The sequence below is a fragment of the Sebastes fasciatus genome, chromosome 7, assembly GCF_043250625.1.
Source record: "Sebastes fasciatus isolate fSebFas1 chromosome 7, fSebFas1.pri, whole genome shotgun sequence".
In the NCBI taxonomy this organism is placed as follows: domain Eukaryota; kingdom Metazoa; phylum Chordata; class Actinopteri; order Perciformes; family Sebastidae; genus Sebastes; species Sebastes fasciatus.
In genome coordinates this window covers 24,486,468-24,513,141 of record NC_133801.1, presented here as the reverse complement: position 1 = coordinate 24,513,141, position 26,674 = coordinate 24,486,468, and the positions used below count along the sequence as shown (strand labels likewise).

Below are 26,674 nucleotides of genomic sequence, written 5' to 3'. Positions count from 1 at the left end.
ACACTTCCTAATCTCTTTCCTTAGTGCTGTCAGCAGAGGTGTCTGTGTGTGTGCAGACATCAGAGTCCCTCAGAGTTTAAATGACTCTGCAGTCAACACCTTTGCCCTTCTCATGTCCCATCTACTCTACATCTGAAGCAACAGGTTATGCAAACTTCCAGTCCACTGAAAACCCACTGATTATCTATACATGTTTTATTATTCCCATTCAGGGTGAAAAAGGTCTCACCCAGCATACATGGCTCACATCCTGATCAGTTCATTGCTCCAACCCCCCTGGACACCTGCATAAAACACAAGCAGAACATGTAAACTCCACACAGAAAAGTCTACATTTCCAGCTGGCACCCAACCTGTCCCCCCTCCCCTTGTCATTACCAGGCTGAGCAGGGCACCCAGTGCCCGACACCAGACACCACAGACCTTTGTCATTTAATATGTGATGCCTCCAAGTGGCAGAGAGGCAAGAGAGCAGGGTGTCGGTGAGCCTGCTGCCAGAATGACTCATGGTCTCTCAGTATGAGCAGTGGGCACTAATGTTTCTGACAACTACCCATCAATTGAAGATGTTAACGGAAAATTCACATTTATGACGTCTTTGGTCTTACAGTATTTTCGTATTTTAGTCATCATATCGGTTATGATAAGTTTGTACTTGGAGAACAGCAGCATTGCAAAAATCTGATGCAATAACAGGTTTTAAAAAAATCCCACTTTAGTCAAACTTCTTTGGAAGAGAGAACAAAAACAAAGAGTTGTTAACATCTGTCACTACAGATTGATATTCTGGTTCATCTTTGACCTACTGTAGGCCTACTTACTTACTAACTAGTACGGTTTTCTTGTGCAGTGAGGGATTAATACCGACATCATAGGTGCCTGAGCAATGGAGCAAATGCATCCCCATTATTCAATTAGGGGGAGCAAAGTTATAGTTTTGCTTACCCCACTTTTTGTCTTTTTAAAAAATTATCATCATACAGTCCAATCAGGTGTTTATATTTAAGCAGCCTATATCAATGATCATGTTACTATTTTCAGCAACTGACAAAAACAAGTTATAAAAAGATCACACATTTTTGGACCATCCTTTGAGTTGGTTCAGTTGAACCCATCGCTGATTGTTTGTCAAAGCATGCTTATGCTTTGGCTTACCTTGCACGGCAGCTGGATTCACGCAATGTCATGAGATCACACATTAATCCATCTTCAAGTAATGCGTTTGTGTCAGGACCACCAGTGTCTGGACCAATCGGCGTCCTGTGAGTAGCTACTGGCAGCTATGGGGCGTGGTTTACGTGTGTGACGCGACAACACTGAGTGGCGACTGTTCGTTCAAGACACCGACAGCTCTTGAAGAGGTTACCGTAGATGCTGCAATAGCATCAGTTACAACAGAACTGGAGAGTATTTCTTCAATGAATGCAGAGCAAATAACAACGGAAAAATATGTTTCACTCTTCTCCCGACTGGCTTCAGCAAGGGTTTGATTGACAGATGGTTCATCCAATCACCTGCCAAGTCATTTTTGAAAGTACCTGCCCGTTTCCAGTGGCAGCTTCTCAGATGGTTCTGTGTAACAAACCATCTGGCAGGTCAGGTTAGTCTTTGGCTGTCAATCACAGTCAAAGGTCACAAATGTAAAAAACATGCCATTTAGCATAACTGCCATAACAGACTGAAAATAAAACATGGATAGGACAGGAAAAGAAAGGCTATTATATGTTGAATAAACCTGCTTGGCCCGCTGACTCCAGCCAAACTCCATTAAATTAGCTAAAAGTAGGATTGTACTGTCGCCAAAATAGATTTCGGAACGGATTTAGTCGTTAGCTAACTTTGCCAGCCAGCCCACCTAACGTTAGCTCGCTGATCATATAACCATGCACCCATGACCAACATTACCCGTTTTTGGTTTGAGGCTGTGTTCAGACCAACTTTAGCCCTGCATGAAAAAAACGCAGCCCCCTCATTGATTTGAGTGAGGCCAGTACATTGATGCAGCGTGGCTGCCAACGCAGAGGACTCTGGCAAAGAAGTTGAACCAGGCTCAACTTTTCAACGCAACGTCTTTCGCTGCATTAGCCAGTCAAATATATGCATGCAAACATTCCTGGTAGTGTACTTTGTTGCACACTGTGATAACTTCCCAGAGTTCTCTCAAAGTATAAACACCTGTGCAGCTTTTTGGCATCAGAAAGGCCTTTCAACACTTTTTTCAACTGTTTTTATTAGTGCCTTTTGTGCTCAGTCCAGTGTTCAATTTGTTCAGTAAAAGAAATTGGAAATTATATCCTTTACTACTTTATATATTCTACAAGCAAATTGTTTTATTTTTTAGTAGAATACTGAAAGCAGCTGAAAGACAAAACTGAGTACACTAATATCTGTTTATTTATTGCAAGTAATATCGTTATCGCGATATTCAACAAAGTAATCGCATATTGCATATATTCCTCATATCGCACAGCCCTATCCTGGATCATATTACATGTCATACCAGTACGCGATATTACGAATCCTACTATAGTGGAGGCATGACCTACCCTGCCCTACCTCTGATTGGCTTTACCTGATATTCTTACCCAAATCCTAACCACTCTCACTCCTCATGCCTAAACCTAACCAATCAAACCAACGAAGGCAATGAGTGTTAGCCAATCAGAGGCTGAGTAGGGCGAGGCATGACTTCATAGCAGGATTCGTCATTTAGCCACCAATACCTGAAGCAACACCCCACTAACGCAGCCTTTGCCATTTTTTAACGCAATGCTATTTTTGGTCTGAACTCCTACTTAGCCCCAAATAAAGTGGCTTATATAATCTGTCTAAACATTTGGCTTGTTTACAATCCGTCTGATCATCTTGTGTTTCTTGCCCCATTGGACTTCATTATAGTGATGTCACCATGTTCCTACTGTAGATCTCTGCAATACATTTAGCGAGCACAATGTTCTCATAACCGTTAGAAAAGATCATGACAAGTTAATTCCCGACCTTGGAAACACTTAGTAGCTTGAAAGCTCTGGAAAAAGCTAGTGAGTGGACGTTGAGTTTTGATAATAGATACAGTATGACGGCCACAACTATGAAATAAAGCCCACTTTGTAATAAACTGGAATTTTTTCCTTTAACTCGGAGAAAACTGCGCCTGCGTTCCAGGTTTAGGAAACAGAATGAAGTGAGACGTGTGATGAATGTCACGCTGTTCCTTTTTGTTTTCACCTACTGTTCAAACAGCATAAAGCGGATGATGTCTTTCATTACACCTGGTGAATATGATCTCTCAGGAAGCACCTCCAGTTCATGAACGTTGATGATTTACAGCACCTGAGAGGGGAAAAAATGCTAATTTGTTTAATGTCGAGACGTAATTTGTGGCAAGTTGCTTGATTCATATCAAACATCTGGAAGGCACTATGATTTCTTATGTGCTGGTGATAATAAGGTGATTTTCACACAGTGGAAAAGGATGTGAGTGTGTGTGTGTGTGCGTGCCTGCCTGGCTGGTTTTGCTCCTGCTGACAGAGTAATGGATCTGTTCATTGTTGCATGTGGACTGTGTGTGATGTATGAGATTCATTTGAAATTCCCTGTCTTAAATGAGGCACTCACATGTCTCCATAGTGGAGGCTATAGACTTGGAGGCGAATGTATTATAGGAAAATGAACAGAAGTTGCTCGTTTTTGCGGTCATCGTTGCCGTGAAATGGTCTTGATCGTGGTCTTTTGTCTCATATTTTTCTTTTAATGTGAAAACCCATATCATGCACAATAAATGTGTCAAAAACACAAGTGGTCTAATACTTAAAGTTTGATGTGGAAAAATGTTGAATTGGGGTAAATCTAGTGTAAAGAAAACATATAATGATATTTAAATGATTTTAATCATATCTGGAAAAATAGTTTCATGGAATGTTTAATAGAGATTTATTATTAATGTATAATTATTTGTAATTTAATTGGATGTGCAAATGAAACACTAAACAAATAAATAATGACACATTTCCTTGTAAATCCGTTATGCAATTCACTTTATTGCCAAGTTGATTTTGAGTATAGTGACAAACAAAACAAACATGACATTTTTTCACATTGGCTTTTACAAAAATAAAAGCCTTTATCAACATGATTTTATCAAGACGCCATAATTAAATGAAATTATTATAAAAACCCACAATTGAAATTTACACAAAAAAATTAACTATAAAACATGTTGACATGCAATAAATACATTCATTTCTCTAAAGCAAAGTAAGATCAATATTGACAATGAAATGCAGGAAATACTGTTTTGGTTTTAATGTATTGCTTTGAATTGTTTTTATAGTATAAACTCTTGTAAAACCACAAAAACGAAACACTGGACATTATTGATGTTTCTGCTTCACATGCCTGCTGAAATAAGATCCTGTCTTCCAACTGAAAACTCTCATTTCCATTGTAAATTTGTGATGTATGTTCTGTCATGTATTCTTTTTTCCATCTATCCGCAGCTACTACTGTCTGCGTGGCAGTCTGCTGAACTTTCTTATCCGTGAACCACAACCAGTCGGGTACAACCACCTCGAAACGTCACAGCGATCTTCATTAGATCATAATCCATCATTTCTACACATAGCCTTTTTCCAAAACCAGAATAGATGTTTTTTTTGTGTGTGTGTGTGTGAGGACCCTGAGGCTCTGTAACATTTTGGCACAGGTTTTACTGTGTGTTGGGAGGAAGCCGTCAGTGGAATCACCTTTTCTTTAATATAATGGCTTTTTCTACAAGAAGCGACACTCCAAACGGCGCGGGGAAACCTAATTAAATCTGATCTAATCTGGAGCAGCGGTCTGCCATCCAGCTGTATGCGTGTATGTGTGTGTACATCTGTGTGTGTGTGTGTGGGATATACAATCAAATCCTTTCCTTGACCAACTTTTGCTCTTCCAAATTCCTGCTTGTTTTGTCCTTGCTCGTTTGTTTGTCTTTTGAATTTAAACTTCTGGAGCAGAAATTGTACACTGTAAACGAAAAAGATTCAAGCCACTTAGTCTGTGTGTGTTCAAGGTAGAGACAGAAACAGATGGAAGACGCCAGAAGCCCATTCCTTATTCAACTACAAAGAGACTACTGTGGGTCGCGTGCTGATTGGGTGATAATTGTTAGGTCTGGAAAAGGGGTGACATCTCTGAGGGCACGCTGACATTAACATTTAAACAAAAAAGACCTTGACAATAACCTGCAGCAATCAACAATGAAAAGGAAAAAAAGATAATTTCCTAAAAGAGGGAAATGAAATAACTCACAGAATGAGGTGGGGGGAAAAAGAGGTGAAGCAACCAGCTTTTCTTTGTGATTTACTGAAGGTTATGACTATCAAGCACAGGCTACTTTTCTCTCTGTTTCTGCTTCTCTTCCTCCTCTCACTCTCTTGTTCTCTTCATCTCAGTGCATGACTTGGCTGGTGCAGCCGAGGCCCGGCTCAATTGTGCAATTTCATACATGTTTACTTTACTGGCATCTTTCTGAGCATATTTTCCCCCGAACATTTCCCCTCACATTATTCTGCATTTCCTCTACAACGATGTGCTGTCTTTAATCTCCCTTTGTAAGCCGTCTCTTGGCTCGAGGATCAGAATACAATAACTTTTTTTTTTTATTTGGCCCGTCATCTGCTGTATTTTAACACATGCCACGAAGTTCATTTTGGAAATCGATCAGGGCTTAAAGAAAAAGAAAGTAGCTCTTCGCGTAAACATTTAGACAACTGTCTTCTTCGGCATGAAAAACAGCTGGAAGTAAGTGGATCACGGGAGAGGGAGGGAGGGATGGAGGGAGGCGGCGGGCGCTGCGGGTCAGCGGTTTGTGTTGAGTGTAAGAGGAGAGAGGGGACAGCGAGAGGTGAGGAGGGAAGCATGTGCTCCGAGGTAACAAGGGGCGGCGAGCGAGCGTGGCCAAGCGCTGCACTGGAGGGAGGAAGAGGAGGAGAGCAAAGTGCCAGAGGAAAGGCAATTGTGGGACTTCTAGGGGATCATAAGGGTAATAAAAAATCACAATACAATGATTTTTCCAGAAAAGTGCAGTTTGGGGAAATAAATCTAAAGCAGCTGCTTGTAATAAAGACTCCTGAAAGTGTCAAATCTCTCTCTTGTGCTTCACCCTGCTACACTGTGGGAAAGGCGTTCAGACATGTAGATGGACAGGTGCACTATGTGGACACCTACACACACACACAGGCATACAAGTTATTGCAGAATCATCAACGCTTGTTATATTCAAGGCACATTTGCATTGGTTGACTTAAAGAGTCCGTTTTTTGGTTCCAAAATAAGGCGTGATTATTGATATCATTTGGCTCTAGCTTACATTTAGTCCTCGTAAAAAGAAATATGTACACTGGACAATAGTGGTATGTCTGCTGTGCTCTCAAAATAAGCCACATAGATAACAGCTTTCTTTACAAGGCAAAGTCAAAGTTGGTCAGAAGCTTAGCTCGTGGAAACTACAAAGATTGTCGCGGCGTTTTGTTTTGAGCAACTCCGACGTCTGCTAAACGCTTCAGTCCTTTTTGGCACGCATCGTGAAATACAATAAATGTCAAACAGTGGTATGATTGCGGATCAGGACCGTTCAGCCCGTCAGAGTCACATAGGTGACCTCGGCCCGCTGCCGCTGCTAGAAAGCTTAAAGGCATGCTTTGCATTTTTTAACATTAAACCTTTTTTGGTCTACACGGGGCCGCTGGAACTCATCCAGACGGTTTTTACTTCTATGTTAGTGTTATAAAAGTTACGGGCCTGGGATGGTTGCCATAACAACATTAAAAAGGAATGAAGTGGCCTAAAAAATAAAATAAAATGATCAACCCACATCTGATAGTCGTCGTTTTGTCTTACTGCACTCATTTCTATTTGCATTCATTTTCCTTATTTCAATTAATGTAACTAATAAATTGTTTTAATTTTATTGCTTTCTAAACATCTTCATTTAAACCACTTTGGTGGCAACGAGAGGTTTTCTGGGTTGTCATCTAAATAACATTAACAAAGGCATATGGCATAAAACCCCCAAGGGGCGAGTGGCTGCGCCAGTAAATTGAAACAAGACTCATGTAATTTAACTAATTGAATCAACCACAGAGCAATAAAAATACTGCCAGTTTTTTAATTGTGATTTACATTACAGTTTCCAGGCCCTTTGGATTGATCAGCCGTGCCCCAATTTAAAAGAAAACGTTATCAACATAATATGGAAAAAATATTGTAATGAATTCCTGTGACCGAAAGGATGCCAAACAATATTATTGTGAAATTGTAACAAAATGAATAGACGTCTTCCTCGACCGCGCAGCCCCTTGAAAGCCCATGATGTCGTATCACTGTGATACTGAGCAGAGGTCTATTCCCAAAAGAGCAAAAAGGGGAAGGAAAAGAGAAGATACAGTCCACTTGTTTTCTGAATGGAGACTTTTTAGAAGTACGAACAGGCTTTCATACTGAGACAATGGCTCGCGTCCACCCCGCTGCGCTCTCCCTGCTCCTCTCCCTCCCCATTCTCCGTCTCTCTATCTGCCCCTGAGCAGAAACACACGGCACATCCTGCTCAGCACAACACACATCAGCCAAAAGTTCACTTCCTGCTCCTCAGCTCTTCTCCTTCACACCAACCCTGCTATTCCCAGGACGTGCATTAACAGCCCTTCGTATACGCTCCAATGGCATAGGGACGCACAAACAGACAAGCTTCCCCTTTCTATAGATACACTCCCCCTCCTCTGTCTCTTACACATTAATGCAATTAAGCAAATTTCAAACAGTGCACATCCTACAGAAATGTTCAGCCGCTATCTTGCTCTTCCCTCCTGCACAGATTTGGAGTGACAGTGGAAACACTTTGTGTTATTTTAGTGGTGTAAGGCAGGGAAAAGGAGGAGATGGATTTTCATTTAAACTAGTGAATGAGAAGGGAACTGAAATTCCCACGACTGACACTTCCGCCCCTTTTTTAACACGTATGCACATGCTTGTGGACCAAGTTCTCACCGTTTAATATTGTTTCATTTAAGCAATCCTTTCTTTTTTTAGTCACAGAGCGAAATAAAAGAGTCCCAAGACTTTCAGCATCACCCAAAACAAGCTGTGTTTTATGTGCACGCACGGCCTCAGTCTGACTCTCGTCATTGAAAGTTCAATAACCCCTGGAGAAAAAAGGTCAAACAATATGAGGCTAGTTTTCATATACAGACTGCTCGTGTGTTTAGGGAAGTACGTCATGTCTCGTGGAGACATTTCAAACTCGTAACCTAGACTTATGTATGTGTGGTTGAAACCAAAGATTGGTGCCATCATGCTCGCTAAAATGTGGTTCAGAAAAAATTCACAAACAGCCAGTTAAGATACTACCAAAATGACTTTGCCTTATGTTAAAACAATGGAATTGGTCAGATCGGCACAAGCCTCTTGGAGGACATCACAATAGAAAACGTATACCGCATAGTACAAATAAAAACAACAAAAAAATGTTAATATCACATGTTATCTCTCCGCCGTAAAAGTGTAACAAGAAATTTATAAACACAGAAATAACCACAGGTTTAACACAGGACAATCGCCCTGTTAATAAGAAAATAAAAAAGTGTGTGTGTGTGTGTGTGTAGGTGTAAGTGTGTGTGTAATTGTAAAGGTTTAGTAAAGCTTAGCGTCCCCATGCTGGGTTCAGTCCTGAGGTAAGCACCAGTTTCACGTGCGCTGCTTTCAGTTCAAATCAAAATAAAGAAAAGTTAAGTGACAGAAAACAACATGTTTGATATGATCATATGCTACAGAGAAGAAGCCCTTAAATTATTGTTACATTAAAAAAACAATCCTAAAAGTCAGGCACATTGTCTCTGTTATTTTTTTAAGCCTTTAAGATTCACCACGTCTATCACAGTGTATTTATGGCTTTAAGTCTTCACATTCACCCACTGAGGTTGGCATTGGCACTATAGTGGTCAGACATGTCTAATCTGAATCAAGGACCAGTAAAAATGGAAAAAGAAAAGGCCAGCATGTTTCTTTGGAATAAACATTTTAAAGACAAAAATGTGCCGTCAACCCGCGACCTTTTCTAAGTGCTCTTTTGTTTTCAAGCTGGAGGAACCCCGCTGGTCAGACGAACACAGAAATATGTCATTCTTTGTTTCCGCGTTTTGATACCAGCGGGGAAGGAGGGAGACGAGGCCGAGGGGGAGACATTTGCTAGGCTCGGATATGATGTTAATAAGTGGATCAGAGGGGTAAGATGGCAGGCATGAAATGGGACATGGTGCCGGCGAGCGGTGGGAATTGTCCAGGAGAAAGTGGGATTTCACAGGGATTACTGAGGCACAGCAGCTGGGGTGTGCTGCTCGCCCGCCGGCTCCCAGGGAAGACCCACAAACCCCTTCTTATGTTCATATCACGGTGCAGATTAGCAGCTCGCTATGTGTGTGTGGTGAGTGGAGTGCTTTTAAGGCCAAAGGGCTGGACTTACTTTGGCCTGTCAACAGTAGCAACAGACTACAGGGGAGGGAGGTCGAACGAGAGGTCGGACAGTGGAGCGGCGACGCGGCATCCGACTACCACGCGATTAATCACCAGGCTGCTGCGAGCGGAGTAATTGCTCTTGACGCTAAATGACAGATTTCTGTGCCATTAATTCTGACCCGGTCCCTGCCTTTCTGCTCGGCTGCATCCGTAATTGTCGATATTACACAATGTCAGAGGCAACACCCATGCTTCGTCTACACCATGAGATGAAGCTGCACTCATCATGAGCGGGGATTAGTGTGTCATCAGTCGGGTATGTGCAATCATGTCCCAGTTATGAGATCACAGGGCTGTGCTCGCTGCATCTCAATAACAACTGAAAGCTGAGGGATGTTAGTCGAAAATGGAGAGGAAGTTTTAGCTCAAGAAGGGTTACACACCGTGTGTGAGGCTGATTAAGCTACCAATACTGTCACATAGTCTTTAGCGGCACCAATATGTGGCGGTTACTCTTAAAAATGTGGGGAAAATAAAACAGAGGAGACTTTACCGAAATGCTGAAGCAATCGCTCTTATCGTTCAGTCATTGGGGAGCAGGAACATGATTTGGAGAAGCTGTAGATTGAGATACATAAATTGTCCAGTACCCCAAAAAAAGAAAGAAGAAAAAAATATATCCTCCCATTACTTTAAAGTCCAGAAGAGTTGGCTTATTCATTTGGTAAAAGTTCCGCTCTGATCTGGACCGAAACCCTGAATCATGTCCTTTATGTGCTTTTTTTCATACTCAATAGTACACAGGTTTAGGGTCAGATTGCAACGTTTCCTTGCAACAGTTTCTCTTTGGATTTCATCATAATACAAAAATAAATAAGACAATTTTCATTTTGGTTTTTCAATTTGTCACTTTGGCTCAATCGCTGTAATTTTTTTTGTTTGCATAGACTGTACATAAATACTGTACTTCTTTGAGTCTTGGTCACGGAAAATAGCACAGAGCTCCTTTATAAAGGAGGACTTTTAAGATACATTAGATGCATAGAAAGGCATTTATAGTCTACACATGTTGGTGTGCATGAACAGACCGATTCCTCTTGGCCTGAGTCTGAGGTGCAGAGGAGATACTGAGTTGAGGTGAATGGCTTTAGAATACTGCAAGTTGTGTGTGTGCACACAGGCCTATTGGTGATTTATACAGGTCATGTGGTCTTAGCTGGGTGAGTAGCGGTCAATGGTGCGGGCTTCGGAGAGGGCCTGTTGGGGAGGGGGCAGCGGTTGGCCCAGGACGTCCATCTTGTCGTGGGAGAGGCCCAGGTGCTCCGCGGCCAGTTTGGATAGCGGGTAGAGGCTCTCCATGACCTTTGCATCGGCTACCAGTTGCTGCTGGGCTTGGATGAGAAGCTCGTTGGCCTTCTCCTGCTTCAGCCCCAGATGCTCCACTGCATATTTACTCAGAGGATAGATGCCCTCAGAAAAGTCCAGCTTCAGCTTCCCATCTGAGGTCAGGCCCCCCGCGCTCCCCCCGCTGCTGTGCATCTTACTGTGGCTGATGAGGTTGCGCTGCTGAGCGAACTTTCCCCCGCACACCTGACACTCGTAGGGCTTCTCCCCCGAGTGGATGCGCATGTGCTCGGTGAGGCGATACTGCCGGGTGAAGCGCATGCCGCAGGAGTCGCAGGCGAAGGGTTTGAGGCCCAGGTGGCTGCGCATGTGGCGCGTCATGGTGCCCCGCTGCGTGAACTTCTTGCCGCAGATGCTGCAGGGGTAAGGCCGGGTCAGCCAGTGGGTCTTCTCGTGCTGGCGCAGAGTGGCCGGGTCTTTGTAGGATTTCTCGCAGGAGGAGCAGCGGTAGGGTCGCATCATCTCCCCGATGCCCCCTGAGCTCAGCCCCTGGCTGGACTTGGTCTCCAGGTGAGACAGACTGTTCAAACTGTTGCTGCTGTTCAGGCTCCCGTAACCGTTTGTGTTACCGCTCATGTTTTTGCTGCTGCTGTTGTTGCTGTTTCCCATCTCCCCACCAGAGTTGCCGTACAGCTCCTCCTCCGTGTGTGTCTCCACGTGTGCATTGAGCTGCTCCGAGCTCGGGAAGCCTTTGTCACAGGGAATGCAGACGTACAGATTGTCCCCGAAGCTCTCTGGCTCATACGGTATGTGGAACCTCCCCATTGGTCCAGAAGGGGACGGGCGGCCTTCACTGCTGCCCGTCTCCTCCGTGCCTGACCCGCTCTTGTCGTCCGCTCCTTCGCTCTCCTCCCCGGGCTTATGGTGGTTGTGATGCTGTTCTCCATTCTCACCCCCTTCCTCCTCATCCTCATCTTCGTCTTCATCTTCAGCTGTGTATGAGAGTGGTTCGTGTTTCACCCAGCGGTAGATGTTGCCCATATCTCTGCCCGCCTCTCCGCCTTCCGTGGGGGTGTCAGGGCTCGGGGGGCACGGGTAGCGGTCTCTGCCCTGGGAGCCTGAGCGATGCAGGTGAGGGAGGTGTGGGCCAAGAGGCTGGTTGAGATGGGGGAAAGGTGGAGGAGTGAGGGAGCTCGCCTGGTCGGTGGAGTCCATTTTTTCTGAGGGGAAGGCCCTTCCGTTCGTCCCCTGGATGGGGCTGGCGCGGCCGCTCAGCGTCCCGTCTCGCTCCTCGTCATTGTGAGTGTTTGCCAGGTGGGATTGAGACGGCATGTGCTGAGACTGGGAGTTGGGGCTTTTCTTGGAGAGGTCAAGGCCGTAGTTGGGGGAGCAGTTCCTGTCGTGGTGAGCTGCGCGCCCAAGCTGGGCAGGCAGAGCTGACTGCAGGGACGGGAACACCTGAGAGCCATGGATGGAGGTGGGAGCGTACAGCTCCCCAGCATGGATGGCGAGTCGATGGGGGATTAGGTCGTCTAGTGGTGATGCCCGGGTTGCATGGCTGTTCAAAATTCCTCCTGGAGGGCAGGACTGAATGACAGGAGTAGAAATCCTGTACCTGCCACCACTCCCTAAACCCATACTATTGGGCCCCATCTTTGGGTAGGGCAGAAATGCAGGACCTGGGCGGGGAGGGTACTTGCCATTTCTTTTCAGCTTCTTTTTGCACAAAGCCACCAAGTCAAGCAGCTGAAGGTAGCTGGCCGCTGCCAAGACGGCGCCTAGATTGGGTTCAGTGGGACAAGTGGGATCTCCGTCACTGAGGCGGCCCGTGTAGATGTAGTCCAGAATGACCCTGAAGACCCCCGGACTCACCATCTCGTGGTCGAGGTTGATGAGATTGTCGTGGACCACCAAGGATTTCAAGTAGAGGCTGCTGGCAGCCAGAATGTTCTTGTGAGCTCTGAAGAGGGCGTTCTGCACCACGATGATAACATCACACAGGAAGCCTTTGGTTCGTTGGCTGTTGAGCTGCAGGAGGAGATCCCTAGCATGACTTGGAACTTCCATGGCACCCAGCATCGTCTTCAGTCCGCCACCTGCAACAACAGATATCTGTAAAACATCATGCGGCAAGTCAGCATTTGGACAGACAAAAGCACAATTCATGTGTCATTTTTTTTTTTGCACGACAAGAATGATGCATTTTTTAAAAAAAAGGAATCTATGATTTATACATCAGATTATATCAAAATATATATGAGAAGTTTGAGTGCCAATTTTAGGAGAACTATGGAGACAAAAATATCCTTTGCACATGTATAAATTCATGAGGATTGATATAGATTAATTCAGCAAGAACCGATTTTCTTTTGAAATATCACTTAATTAAATTACATTTTTATGCACATTAATAAAAGCAGTAACAGTTTACATAATCATGTTTAATTAATAGGTTCCACTAGATGGAACATGCACACAGTACAGAGAACTCATGTGTGGGAAGTGCACACGAAGGCCACTTAGCAGAAGTGATCTTTTGCTAAAGGTGAGCGGTTGCAATGGTTTTCTCATTATCAGAAATTCAAGTCTTCGTGTTCACTTCCTCTGCAGCGAGCGAAAAAGTAAGAAAGAAATTCAGAGAACAGCGGCAGATACATATTTTGTAACCGCATGGCTTCCTGATAAAGTATCCCAGAAGTGGTGTGCAGAGTTTTTAAACAAAGCAAAGGGATGAATGTTTCACAAGTATGATGAACAGCAGGTATAAACGTGTGGGGGGACGGTCGGACACATCCAAAAAAAGATTTGACTCCCCTTTCTGCCCAGTCATATAAGGTGCACTGAGCGCACGGGTTGTAAATCAACATTACATAGTTCTCTATTTTACGTTGATATGAGCTCCAGGAATCTAACGCACGCACACACACACACACACTCAAATATCAACACTAATTGTTCCATCAAGCCTAAAATAAACTATATCAGCTGCATGCATGAAACGCCGTGTATTGTTCAACCAGTGGCATCTGAGGATAGTTTACTTCTGAGATTAAACGTCTCAAACTGTCCCTAAGGGCTTAGTCTCAGTGATGGGAAACAAGCTACTAAATAAATATCATGTCATCCGTCTAATTATGGTCTTCCTGACACCAGCTCATTCACTTCTTGTTTATTCCATTCAGTGAACACGCTCAGCACAAGAATAGGGAAGTATGAGTTTAAGTCAAATAAACCTTGACCTATGAGTTCGTAGGGAATTCCTGGAGAATTCTGAACAAAAGGTTGTGTGACTATTATCGGCTCTTTACAATGCACCGCTGATAAAACTGTAAAGCTCAAGGTCACTCCGTAGTACAATTGTAAAGGTGTATTTTTGTAAAAGCGTGTTCAGCATCAGGCCTTTAACGTCAGAAGGAAATGTCATGACTAATGAAACGGAAAATGAAAAGTCAGAAAAGGCATGACATCCAGCTAGTGATCATGCGGATAACAGTCATCAATATGAGATATCTTTTTATAAAAAGTTTTTCTTTCTTTTTTTTTTCAAAAAGGAGCTGCCCTCATATCTGCATTTTTGACTTGCGTGTTATTTATTACTTATTATCTGATCATGAATATCTAAAAGAACAACAAAAAGGGCTATGAATAAAAAGGTGGGTTAGACAGGTTTAGGTGAGTTTACGCTCCATCATGTCCCCAGTTGTCATCTAAAGTGTTTCCACTTCTGGTTTCTGTCTGGATTTGATTACTCAGCGCTCATATTTTACTATAAATTTCAACGTCGGCCAGATCAAACGTGTTTAGAGATGAGGGTGATATGAGAAATAGACCAAGTAGACTTTCCACAACGTGCTGAACTCACCCCGTTGCATTAGGGGGTGTTTAGCTTACTGTTAGTGTTGCTGGTTACTGTGCGGAGCGTGGTGACACGTTGTGTACTCACACACACACACACTCCTCATCTGTATGCGGTCTACAGCGCCGTATTACGTGACACAGTTTATCACAAAGCATAACAGAGAATGAAGCCTTCTTTACATCATGATTTATGAAGACAGCTTTTTTTTATTACAGAGCTTTAAAATCCATATTTGATATATCCTTGCAATAAAATATTTTGTGATACAAGAAAAAATTATTCACAAAGTAACGTTTCTGTGCACCTGCACACAGCAAACTATTTTAGTCTTGTGGTAACAACAGTCAGTGTGGCTGTGGCTTTCCCACCAAGACAATAAGAGTCTCTTTTCTCTCGTTGTGATCAGAATGAGTCTTTTAAGAAGCTGTAACTTGCCTTTTTAAAGAACCTGAGCTCACTGTTTGATGTCTGACAAAAAGTGAAAGATCACAGTAAAACATGTTTTTATAAAACTCTTGATCTGGAGTGCATGTGTACGCTCACAGCATCCTGTTAGGAAGCCATGTATGATTGCAATGATATTCAGTCAGAGCACAAATCTCTTTAGAGCAAGACTAATGTTGTAAAAAACATTCAGAGCCTGCACTACAGCTTGTTTTGGTGTTAAACAAGTCTAAATTAAATCATTTTTCTATTCCTGAGAGACGGTTACATGAGTCTTTCTGGCTGTTTCCATCTGATATCATTCTTTTTAATGAGCCGTCAACATGCTGAGGAAACTTAAGAGTGGTGATGTAGTTTACGGTTGAAGGCATTCAGTTATTTGCATTAGATTAATATTCATTGTCTGTGTTTTATCTGTTTTGTCACCTGTGGTTTGGGGGTGAAGCGGGAGACTAAACTTCCTACCTCTACATGCAGCCTTAGTCACATAAACACTGCAGACACATCTGCTTAAAACGTTGTGTTGACATTTTATTTTTCTTTCGTTTCAATTTGCTGCCCATGCTCAACGTCGCCCTGTTTATTTTAGAACCCATTTGACCATGTTCATGTACAGTCCATGTTCAATTTATGAGGCAATGCATAAATACATAAATTTGAAAGAAGATTTTTTACTGTAGTTTTCTATTACTTTAATCCAACTCATTTATTTTGTGTCATTTTTTTGTGACTCACTAGAGACAAATGCATGCATTAAATATAACAGTTTCACATTTAAGTTGGAAAAACTGCATTCTGAAGCAGCAGCACTCAAGAATGGTGAATAAGTTAGAGTTTTAGTCAGGTCTGCAAACATCATGGGGAATCAGTTTCCTGTTTGATTGCTGTAATTACGCATCTAAAAATCATCAAACTTTTATAAAATAGGGTCTTAATATTGATTCAAACAGCAGATCACGTGCAATCAAATTAATATAATATTGAAAAAATCAACAACAAGTATTTAAGTAGGATAAATTGAAGTTTTTTCATTACATGCATTTAACATCTTGCAGGTTTTGCAGCAGATTATTCAATTGAAATAAAATAATTGCATCACTTACTTCTAATTTCTTCTCATGATTTGATAGTAAAGTATTTAAGTAGGATAAATTGACGTTTTTTTTTATTACAGGCATTTAACATCTTGCAGGTTTTACAGCAGATTATTCAATTTAAATAAAAGAATTGCATCTAAGTTCTTCTGATGCTCGATAGTATGCATTTATTTGAAATTTACATTCAATTTACGCACGTTTTATTTGCCTTCTTTTGGCCCTTGAAGTTCATTGCCTAATAGCATCTGAGTGCTTCACGTCCCGTTTTGCAAGCAAAGCATTAAACTGTCTGCTGACTTCGTGCGTCTCTCTGCGCGTCTCTAATCCATTTTACTCTTCACTTTACTCTTCACATATACAGTAAACCGAATCACGAGTGAATCCTCATCTCTGAGCTGCTTCATCCTTTAAACCTTCTCCACTTTATCTCCACTAAAAAAGAGCCTTAAATCACCTCCAGAAACAGACTGAAACTGTTTTCAGCTACTTCAAGGTGCATCAGACAGCTGCTTCTTCTTCACAAGCTGTCAGCAGCACTGAAACTTCTTTCATATACTCATATAAAAATCTCAGTTTTTATACTGGAAAACCAGAAATTCATGCATTAAAATTAACCCCAATAATAATATTATAATAATATTCTTTATCGTGCATGTATTCGCTTGAACTCAGCAGTGGCACAATTACGCACAGTATAATGGGCCTGTTTTATAACGTCTATAATAAAGACATGATTATGATTTTGCTTCCTTCTTAATGTATTACTGCAGAAGCTGAAGTTCCCTTTTAACAGAGCTGGTTAATGTTCCCTTTAACTTTTGCATTCATATAAAACAAAACAAATATTTAAAAAATAATTAAACTTGAAGGTGCAGATCTTTAAAAAAAAAAAAAAAAAATCAAGTGATGTGTTCAAGTGAAACTTTGTTTTGTAACTTTTTTTACATCATTTTGCTGATTTTTTTGAAGCAGATGTAAATTCACCACAACAACACATCAGACTGATCCGGAAGGAATTTACTAAATGAATTACCTGTTCTATGTTTTAATTAATTATTTGGAAGAAAAGAAAATACACATTTTCAACCGACTCAAATTAAATGCGTAGAAAAAGAATAAACCTTCCTTGTCGATATCAAAAAATATAGCTAATGGGAATAAAAAACGAGGTAAAACTGCTGCATGATATTAAATACTAATAATTCAACAAATTCAATAATATAAAAAAAAAAACATATTTCCTCTCTGCCACCACACATTTTAACGAATAAACCCCTAAATGTCCCTCTGTTCTTGTTTTGGGTGCCTGCATGAAGCGCGTCTCAGCTCTTACCTGCATGCCCGATGTCTTCTGCCATCCGATCTAAGTCTCCCTTAATGATCATCTCAGCAGCCTAGGAGTCATATCTGACGTCTCAGCTTTGAACTGCCAGCCTCCAAAAAACCATGCCAGTTTTCCGAGCGCGTCTGCCAGCTCTTTTTTTTATGATTATTAATTGATATGAATTTCTTGTCGCTCCTTTAGGTCCGTCCTCCCACCCACTTTCCTCCCTCTCTCCCTCTCTCTCTTTCTCTGCCCCTCCTCTCCTCTCAAACTCATCCCCTCCTAGAAAAAAACACAAAAAAAAAAAATACGTGCTTAGACCAGCATCAGTTTCCTCCTATTTCTTTTTTTTTTTCTAGTAATTTCCTTAGCTATTTTTGCACCGGGATGATAATGGAGCCTCTATGCGCCTTAAGTGTTTTAGCGCCCCGTGTGATGTCAGTCTATAATAAAACTAAAAGGTAAGATCGAGGGCAGGAACTTCAAGTGACCCCGACTTGAACTTCTCAACACATCGTCTTAAAGAGACAGGCAGCTCGCTCTATACGCACGTACTGGATGTATGGTGCGTGTTTATGATCAGGCAGTCCACTTAGACTTTGAAGAGAAGTTTAATGATGGATATAAATAAACTGGTTACATCAAGAGTTGTTAAAGAAGTTTTTTCATGTGAAGAACAGAAGAATCAGAATTCCTTCACATCAGAATCAGAATCAGAATCCTGATTCTGATTCTGAATCTGATTCTGATGTGAAGGTCCTTCCCCCCCCAAAAAAAACACCACCAGATTTAATTTAATTTTGTCAATGAGGCAAAAAAATTAAATCTAAATAGCTTTTTCTTTTTTGTCTAATTTAGGAAATAAATTCACATCTGTTGGTATTCTTTAATTATATGCTTTTTTAATTGTTATTGTTGTTAAAACTGTTAAATGAAGGTGTGTCTCAGACCTCCCTGCAGAACCTCCCCTGAGAAGATTTGGAGTCTTAATAATAGCCCCCCCCCCAGCTTCACTTAAAGAGCACAATTAAGTAGAAACTAACAGGAAGTTTGATAAACCACTTTAAACATCTCTCTCTCTCTCTCTCTCTCTCTCTCTCTCTCTCTCTCTCTCTCTCTCTCTCTCTCTTTCTCTCTCTCTCGCTCTCTCTCTCTCTCTCTCTCTCTCTCTCTCAGGTGAAACACCTGCTGTGACTTTAAAAAAAAAAAAACGTCACCCATCAACCTGGACATGGATGTTGATGTGGACAGTATCACTGACAGTGTATTATAAATGGACAGACAAAAGGACATTATAGGGCCTATGTTCATGTTTAAATACCTACTTAATAACTTGTCAAGTTCAAAGTTTTTCCCCACAAGGATTGATGTCAAAATATTCTTATGATAAGTAATACAAACGCAGCTCTATGCCATAACATAGAGCCCATGCACTATAGACACTGTTTTGTCTTTAAAATAATTGCTTCCCAATTTATTTTACAAAAATAATCTCCCCTTTTTGCAATACTGTCATCTTAAAAAAAAAAAAAATTATTAAAACTTTTTTATTTATGTAGCTTTTATAATAAGTTTATTTCTGACTTTAAACCTACACATCTTGTGCTGACAATCCTCAATCCACAACACCTCCATCAGCTTGGATGATTTAATATGTAAAGATTAATTAAAAACTGAAATTAAAAAAAAAATCTATCAGATGAGCTTCAGGCCGGATGTGCCCATAATGATCCAGATGCTCAAGCTTTGTTTGTAACGTTACAGAAGGCTCCATCAGGACCATCGGCTCCAAACAAAGTAGTACATTGAAACGTGGATAAACGCATCATAGTGGTCCACTAAAAAGCTGCTCACAGTGTCACTCACAGGTCTGCATGAATGCCATCCCTGCCTCTCTCTCTCTGCCTGTCGTATCACACTCTTACCTCGGACTCATGTCTGGTGCTCTGGCCGTCTGTCTGCTCTCCTTTTCGGCATTCCCTCATTAGGACCATCCGCCGTTTCCTCCGAGTCCAGCTCTCTCTCTCTCTCTCTCTCTCCAAAACTGTCTTCCGCGTAATTTCTCAGCTCCTCTGTCTCCCGGTTTCCCCTGCTTTCAGTCTCTTCCATACACTGAATATCTCACGTGTTAACAAGACTATCTGACACTTCAGACTGTGTTGAGGTCCGGTCGGACCAGACCTGCCGCGCGGCGGAGACTTTACGCGCACAGCGACACCCAATGGCGCACAGCTCGGCGGCAGGGAGTCCCATTGGTCTCATCAAGGAGGACATGCTGCTGCTGGGAAGTGAACTATAGGGGGGGAATTAAAAGGTAGGAAAAAATATGACCTCTAATTTGTGAGCATCATATGAAAAACACTATCAGCCAGTCATAGTGATTATAGGTGTTTATGCAGGACATCAGGCTCAGAATAAAAGTTATTTGCAAATTAAAGGGAAGTGAACTGAGTTCAGGTGAGTCAGCCTTTAGTGATAAATACTCTTTATATTCACAATAAAATGTAATGGGAAAAAGTATTTTTCTTAAGTAAAAGTAGCATAACACAATAAAAAAATATTCAATTACAAGTAAAAGTTCTGCATTTGAAAAGTACGAAAGCAACATGTACTTTAAGAATTAAACGTTCTTTTATTATAGGTACTTTTACACCTGCCAGTGTTATAATATTATATTGTTGTATCATTATTATTTATGCATTTACATGTAAGCTGTGTGCTAAATATTGTACTTTGCCAAAGTGGACTAACTTTAACTTAATAGGATGATTATATGTTTTGTGTGTAAAACTGTAATTTGAACTGAACTAAAGTGGTCAGATAAATGTAGTGGAGTAGAGGTACGAAGTAGTATAAAATGTTGAAGTAAATTACCTCAAAAATGTTACTCAAGTACTTGAGTAAATATACTTATAGTGAAAAAGTCCAACAATGTTGAGTTTAATAAAAATGACAGTCTCTAAATCAATTGCATTCCAACCTGTCATGCAAAAGAAAAGATGCCCTTTGATACCAGGTATGCCTCTTTTTTTTTAGTTATTTTTGGTTATAACCATCACTTAAGGCTGGATTATTTCAATTCATATGATAAAAGTAATTAAGAAAGCAACTCCAGAAAATTCCGAGTCCGTATATTGCTGATAACTGACATCAGTGTCTCTAAAAAAAGTACATTTTGATTGTTTTTATTTATTTTGTGGGGTTAGCGGGGGTCGTTAACTTTCTACAAACATTAATCTAATCTATTTGGACGGATTATGTCAGACAGGTCTGTCTGTTATTATCCCCTTCAAGTCTTTCCATCCTGAGGTGTTTGAAAGACCGCAGATTGAAATTGATGAAACTACTTATTTCACCATCACTTAGGTCATTAAGAGTCAGTCGGTGTGATCCAGTGAAACACTGATCGCTCTATTTATGTTTGTTTTGATCACAACAGCAGCTGACAATCTCATAAAGCATGCTGGGTCTCTTCCTCTCAAAATTATCCGAGTCCAAGGTGCTGCTGGCGTTTCATTGAAGTGATCCGAGCCACCCCGAGAGCCTGTCGGAGTGGAGGAAGGTATTGTCTCTCACTTCCATGTTCCCTTGATGAACTGTTGATAACCTCCCAGACAGAGGCAAGCAGAGCTGTGCAGGAGAAAAGATACGTTCTATCAAGGATGTGACAGCGGGCTTTGATTCATGCTCCAAAATAGTTTTTTCCACTTAAGGAAAACACATAGTTACGTCATGCACATAGTGACTGTCAGCTTATGTGATTTACATAGCTTGATTTCTTTCTGTTTTAATTTATACACCTTTAAAAACAGTATAACTATGACTTATTCAACCATGCGTATTAGCTCTATCTATCTTATTGGCTTCAAATAGTGATGTATTGCACATTTTTCAAGATAACCAGGGCTATTTGAAAATGAAAAAATATTAAATGTGAATAGTTGCATTTAAGATGTATGATGGATTGCACGTATGCAAACTTGGTTTGCTTAAAAAAATGTCTGTCACAAAATGCATTTCATTAAAATTATAGCTCATTACAGAACGATTCCAAAAAATGTGAAATCTGTGAGGTTTTTGGTGTAATTGTCGGTAACGAATAGCCTCATAACCAATAAATAACAGGCAATAAATGGATTAATTGCAACAACTCAGGTTTTTCTCAAGTCAAACTATGTCACACGGCTGTGTTATTTCATAGGGGTCAAGGGTCAAAGCCGTGATTGTGAGTAGTTTACAAAAGCATCATAACCAATAAATAACAAACTTCCAGGCCACACGTTGCATGGACCTCCATAACAACACGAAAGGAGGTGTTACAGCCAAGAATGGTCGCTCATTTTGCTCGTGAGGACCAGACATGGTGACATGTTTTCCAATAGTGAAACCGGCGCCAGATAGATAGGTATGCAAATAAGCAAATCAAATCGTTTTGATGTGTTAACAGTGGTATGTAAAGTATAATTATGGAGTTTATTTTGCTATATTTGAGAGGAGGAGAGAGTCAAAAAAAAAGAAAAAAGTATGATCCTATAGAAATCTAATTTCAGTTTCTGTGTGTGTCTCTGCGTACAGCTGTTGTCTTCCCAGACAAACTTTATCTCACTAATCAATCAGCCTCCAGAGGCCGGCGCTGGACGTTAAACTTCAGCCTGTCAAAACACAATTTAACATACCGTAATCTGGAGCGCAGCAAACCTGAAACGCTGAACTTTTAATGAACTGAGAAAACCTCCAAATTGCTGGTTGTAAGCAATGATTCAATTAAAGCTGTGAGAGCTGAGCCCCAAAACACGGCCCGGGGAGCCCATCCCAAAGACATGTCTACTATTTCCCCAAAGACCAACGCTCAGTGAGGAACCAGAGCTGGAGATAAGGCCGGCTGGACAGCCAAATCCCTTAACAGTCTGTAGTCACCCTCTAAATCACACACCTTTCCCACCATTTCTCCAAGTGTGAGCATCGCAGGTTTTACACGTGACATATATCTTGCAGAGGCTTTGTTGGATATGGAAACACAATGAGGAGGTGAAATCTCTGAGTGACTCGAGCCAACTTTTTCAAACATCTGCGAGCAGACATGCTGCAGGGTCACCACGTCTCCAAGGCCCCAACCACCTCGTTTCAATTTAGGTTTCGAGAAACGAATATTGCAATCACCTTCTTATTGCTCCATTTCCATCCGCTTGCACAGAGATGGACAATAGACAGGACAGTCTAAAAGTAATCTAAGCACCTCGAAACAGACCATCCGAGTGTAATGTCCCACACTTTTCCTCAACTGCTCACACAAGGCCTTTTGCTCCGTCTTCTTTCTTTCATTCTCATCAATCATCCCTCTCTCCATGGCCACACATATCTCCAGATGCTTGCTGTGACCGCCCCACCATACCAGACTCACACACCCCTCCAGCCTCGGATTCCCTTCGCCACCAAAAATTGAACGGTAAGCTCAACATTTACACACAGACCTCTCTTAATTCATTGTAATGAGCAGCTTTGCGACAGCTTTAGAGCACAGGCGTGCAAGGCATGTCATTTGAACGAGCAGAGCTGTTGTGTGCGTTCGGTCGCTATTCTAGTTCGCCCATCTGCTGGTGACGGACAATTATCGCGCCACGATTAGAGCCAGATCAGAAATACTTGATTTTTCTTTTTTTTACAGAGGGAGACATGTATAAATGCAAAATAGTTTCTGGTTTTGAGAACACTCATACCATACCCGTTTTTTATTCCTCAAATATTTTTGGCTATATATCTTTTACCCTCAGCAGGGTGAAATATGAGGTTGTTTTCAGTTCCAGTGTATGCAGTCCATTAACTAGCCATGTGAATTCACAAGAGAAAAACTTACAAAAATATGACAACAATTTTTACAAAATAAGTAAATATATAATGTTAAGTTTTACATGTTGGAAAATACGCTCTTCTCACCTAATTCTCTGCAAGAAAGCAAATAAGCATATTTTTTCAAAATGTTGAACTATTCCTTTAAACCAACGATGGGTACAACAGGTTGAATCTCCTCATATACCACCCTGATGAAGAATATCTGAAGATAGCTGAAAACAATTAAGGAATACAACATTGTATTATGAAGTTGTGCAACTTGTTTAAAGGAACAGTGTGTAACATTTGGGGGGATCTATTAGCAGAAATGGAATATAATATTCTTAACTATGTTTTCATTAGTGTATAATCACCTGAAACTAAGAATTCTTGTTTTTTCGTTAGCTTAGAATGAGCCCTTCATATCTACATAGGAAGTGGGCCATCTTCACGGAGTCCGCCATGTTGCTCCGCCATGTTCCTACAGTAGCCCAGAACGGACAAACCAAACACTGGCTCCTTATGCGTTTTTACGCTACCTGAAGGCCACCGTAGTTCTCTGACATGCTTGGAAAGGGAGGAGTGAGCGGAGGGTAATCAGTTTGTTGCAATCTGCAACCTCATTGCTAGATGCCACTATATCCTCCTCACTGGTCCTTTAATTTGGATGATATTGAATGCAAAATAGTGTCATATTTGAGACTGAAGTGAATAAAAAAGTTGACTTTTCATAACAGAGGGATAAGGACTCGCTCTTTGGGCTTCTGTATGTATCAAAAAGGCCGTAAGAAGCTGACAAAACAACCTTACAACAAGGTCCAATTACTGGCCACCGTAGTTCTCCTACACTTGTCACACAGGAGAAGTTTAGCTGGTTGCAATCTGCAACCGCACCGCTAGATGTTGCTAAATCCTACACACTGCACCTTTAAGGAAAATAAGGAAATTAAAAAGAAGATTGTGTGATACGACCGAAAGCTCTACAACAGCTACTAAATGGACCTTGTGTTGGGATTGTTGTGTCACCTGCTGTTTCCAAGGCCAAGAATGAACTTTTGACTTTGACTATAAACCAACCCCTTGACTATAAGAAGCTGGAAACATACAACACTAACATATCATCAGCATTTAAGTTGACATGGCGAACTGGGGTTGTGTTTCTGGCCACCTGATGAATGTAAATCCAATATTCACTCTCTTAGCTGTGGTTGGTCTCCATCACCTCCTGAGAGGAATATCTGGCTCATCAGCAGCTAAATGCTCCACAATGTTCACAAGCCAGTTGTCAACTTTGTCTGTGTACTGTTTGGTGCCGAGCAGCTTTCTATAATTGGTTTGTAGAGCTTTTTTTAGCTGTAAAACAACTTCTTGCTGTGTCCAAAAACGGTCCTGGTGAACATCAAGACTAAAACCAAAACAGTAAAGTTGCAGCCAGAAAAGCAAAAACAACGAGTTGAAAGATGCTAAAATGCTTCGTAAAACTGCAGTCGGGTGATAATTCTCCGTCGGGTTTATTACCACCAGCGAGCCCTTTCACACGCAAGTAGTTATGTGAACAAAATAACTCTTTACTCTCATAGAACATTTTATTGATATTGAAGCAGAGAAGGTCAAGAAGTGCACACGTCAACCTTATTTACCAGCATGGCCTTGTTGTCGGCTCAGTCCTGCCTACTTTGCACTGCAGTGTGGGTATGCGACTCTGATTAAAAAGTATGCATGTATCTCTGCGTATATGCGTGTAGGCCAGTCCATCGGGCGTCTGTGCAGCACATGGCTGTCCGATGCATGGTCTCTGCTCCCTGGTCTCTCCTCATTAGCCTCACACAGTGCAGCCATTCCCCTCTCGCTCCCCCCTCACCTCCTCCTCCTCCTCCTCCTCCTCGCCTCCCTCTCTACCTTCCACACACAAGGGGAAGAGCGAACCTTTTGTTTTCTGTGTCCGACCTGCGCCCCGTTTCCAGCCCTCCTCCTTTTCTCTCCTTCTCCTCTCTCCACCGACTAAATCTCTTTTCCGGCTTGATACTGCTGAAAACCATATGGCGTGTGACATCATCAGGGCAGGAAGCAGGGAGAGGGGAATGGTAGAGCAGGGGAGAGAGATTGGCTTGCCAGGTCTCTGTGCAGTGATGTCAGCAGAAAAGCACTCTGGGAGGCCCCGTTGGGGGGTGAGAGCAGAGCAGGTTGGAAATTTTTATCTTTTTTTTTTTGAGATTTCACTCCCACCTGGATAATCAGGGAGCTAATGGAGGGCAAGTAGAGAAACCTTGATGTTAACATGTCAGGTCATGAACTTTCCCTATTGTGTGTGTTTGGTTGCAGGTGCTGTTTTCTCCAAAAAATGTCTCCATCAGCAAGTTGCAAATAAGGTTTGGGCTATCTTCAGATGTTTCGGTTCCATCCTGTGATCCTAAAAAACCTTCTGCGGATCATCTGTCTACCTCTTCCTTTTAGTCACTGGCAGTCCCAATCTGCTCACCAGGCTTTATATCTGTCAACCTCCCTCCCTCCCGCTTTTGTTCTCTGGGTGAACTCTGCAGCTTTGTGTGAGATCCTGCTCTCCATACCATCACTGCCGACCCATCCAGCTCTCTATCAGCACACACGGAGATGCACATAAACACTCCGTTAGCCACTCACACAGTCAGCATCTCTCTCCTTCACACACACATGCACCCAAATACCCATCCCCTCTGATTAATGGCAGAGTTGGGGAGGGTGCCAGGCAAGGAGGGAAGGCATTAGGAGCAGAGGAGGAGAGGAGGAAGGAGAGGCTGCTGCAGCTGTGGTTTTGGAGTCGGTCTCTGCACCCCCTTGCTGCCCCCTCTCTCTCTCTCTCTCTCTCTCTCTCTCTCTCTCTCTCTCTCTCTCTCCATCTCCTCTCTGGCTCCTCCAGGGACACACGCCTTGGCCCGGCCCCAGGAACCAGGGAGTCAGGACCAGGCTAAGGGGGAGAAAAAGGGGGGAACAAGAGAGGGGAGGAAGGATATCACAAAAGAAAGAGAAAAACAGAGCTGACCTAATACGAAAGCATTGTCAGGCAGCACCTACATAAACTGCAAATAAGAGTGCATGGGATGTTCCTCAGAGGGTTTTTCATGGGCAAAACGGCACAAAGCATCATATTTCCAAAAATAGTTGAGCCTGCTAAAGTTTGTTGATATTTTACATTGCAACAAAATCAGTACTCAGTTTTCTCAGAGTTGGAAATAAACTGCATCTACTCAAGTGCCATACTTAAAGGTAGGGTTGGTAATCTTGAGAAACTAGCACCAGTACTCTAGA

The 26,674-nt window shown here is 41.9% G+C and overlaps 1 protein-coding gene and 1 long non-coding RNA gene across 5 annotated transcripts; one reads left to right on the top strand and one right to left on the bottom strand.

Annotated features, from left to right (window-relative positions):
* Nucleotides 1–4,020: 4,020 nt before the first annotated feature.
* On the bottom strand, nt 4,021–19,792 carry hic1 (hypermethylated in cancer 1). Of its 4 annotated transcripts, none has more exons than XM_074642397.1 (2): nt 19,486–19,792; nt 4,021–12,948 (listed from the first exon to the last, which is right to left on the bottom strand). In XM_074642397.1, exons 1-2 carry the CDS (start codon nt 19,552–19,554, stop codon nt 10,705–10,707), a joined length of 2,313 nt encoding a protein of 770 aa, XP_074498498.1. In that variant the 5' UTR covers nt 19,555–19,792; the 3' UTR covers nt 4,021–10,704. The 4 variants fall into 4 exon arrangements, with proteins under 4 accessions (XP_074498498.1, XP_074498502.1, XP_074498499.1 ...); XM_074642401.1 differs by having other exon boundaries at nt 4,021–12,932; XM_074642398.1 differs by lacking the exon at nt 19,486–19,792 and adding an exon at nt 17,570–17,788 and having other exon boundaries at nt 4,021–12,932.
* Nucleotides 19,793–20,420: 628 nt separating this feature from the next.
* On the top strand, nt 20,421–26,643 carry LOC141771773 (uncharacterized). The gene is made up of 3 exons (XR_012594770.1): nt 20,421–21,122; nt 22,926–23,006; nt 25,712–26,643. It is a non-coding gene; the product is annotated as an uncharacterized LOC141771773 (long non-coding RNA).
* The last annotated feature ends 31 nt before the right edge of the window (nt 26,644–26,674 follow it).

Coding starts and splice junctions, on each gene's coding strand:
- hic1 (XM_074642397.1), bottom strand. CDS start 19,554: ATGGTCCTAATGAGGGAATGCCGAAAAGGAGAGCAGACAGACGGCCAG. Junction 12,949..19,485: donor GCACCAGACATGAGTCCGAG/GTAAGAGTGTGA, acceptor GATGTTTTACAG/ATATCTGTTGTTGCAGGTGG.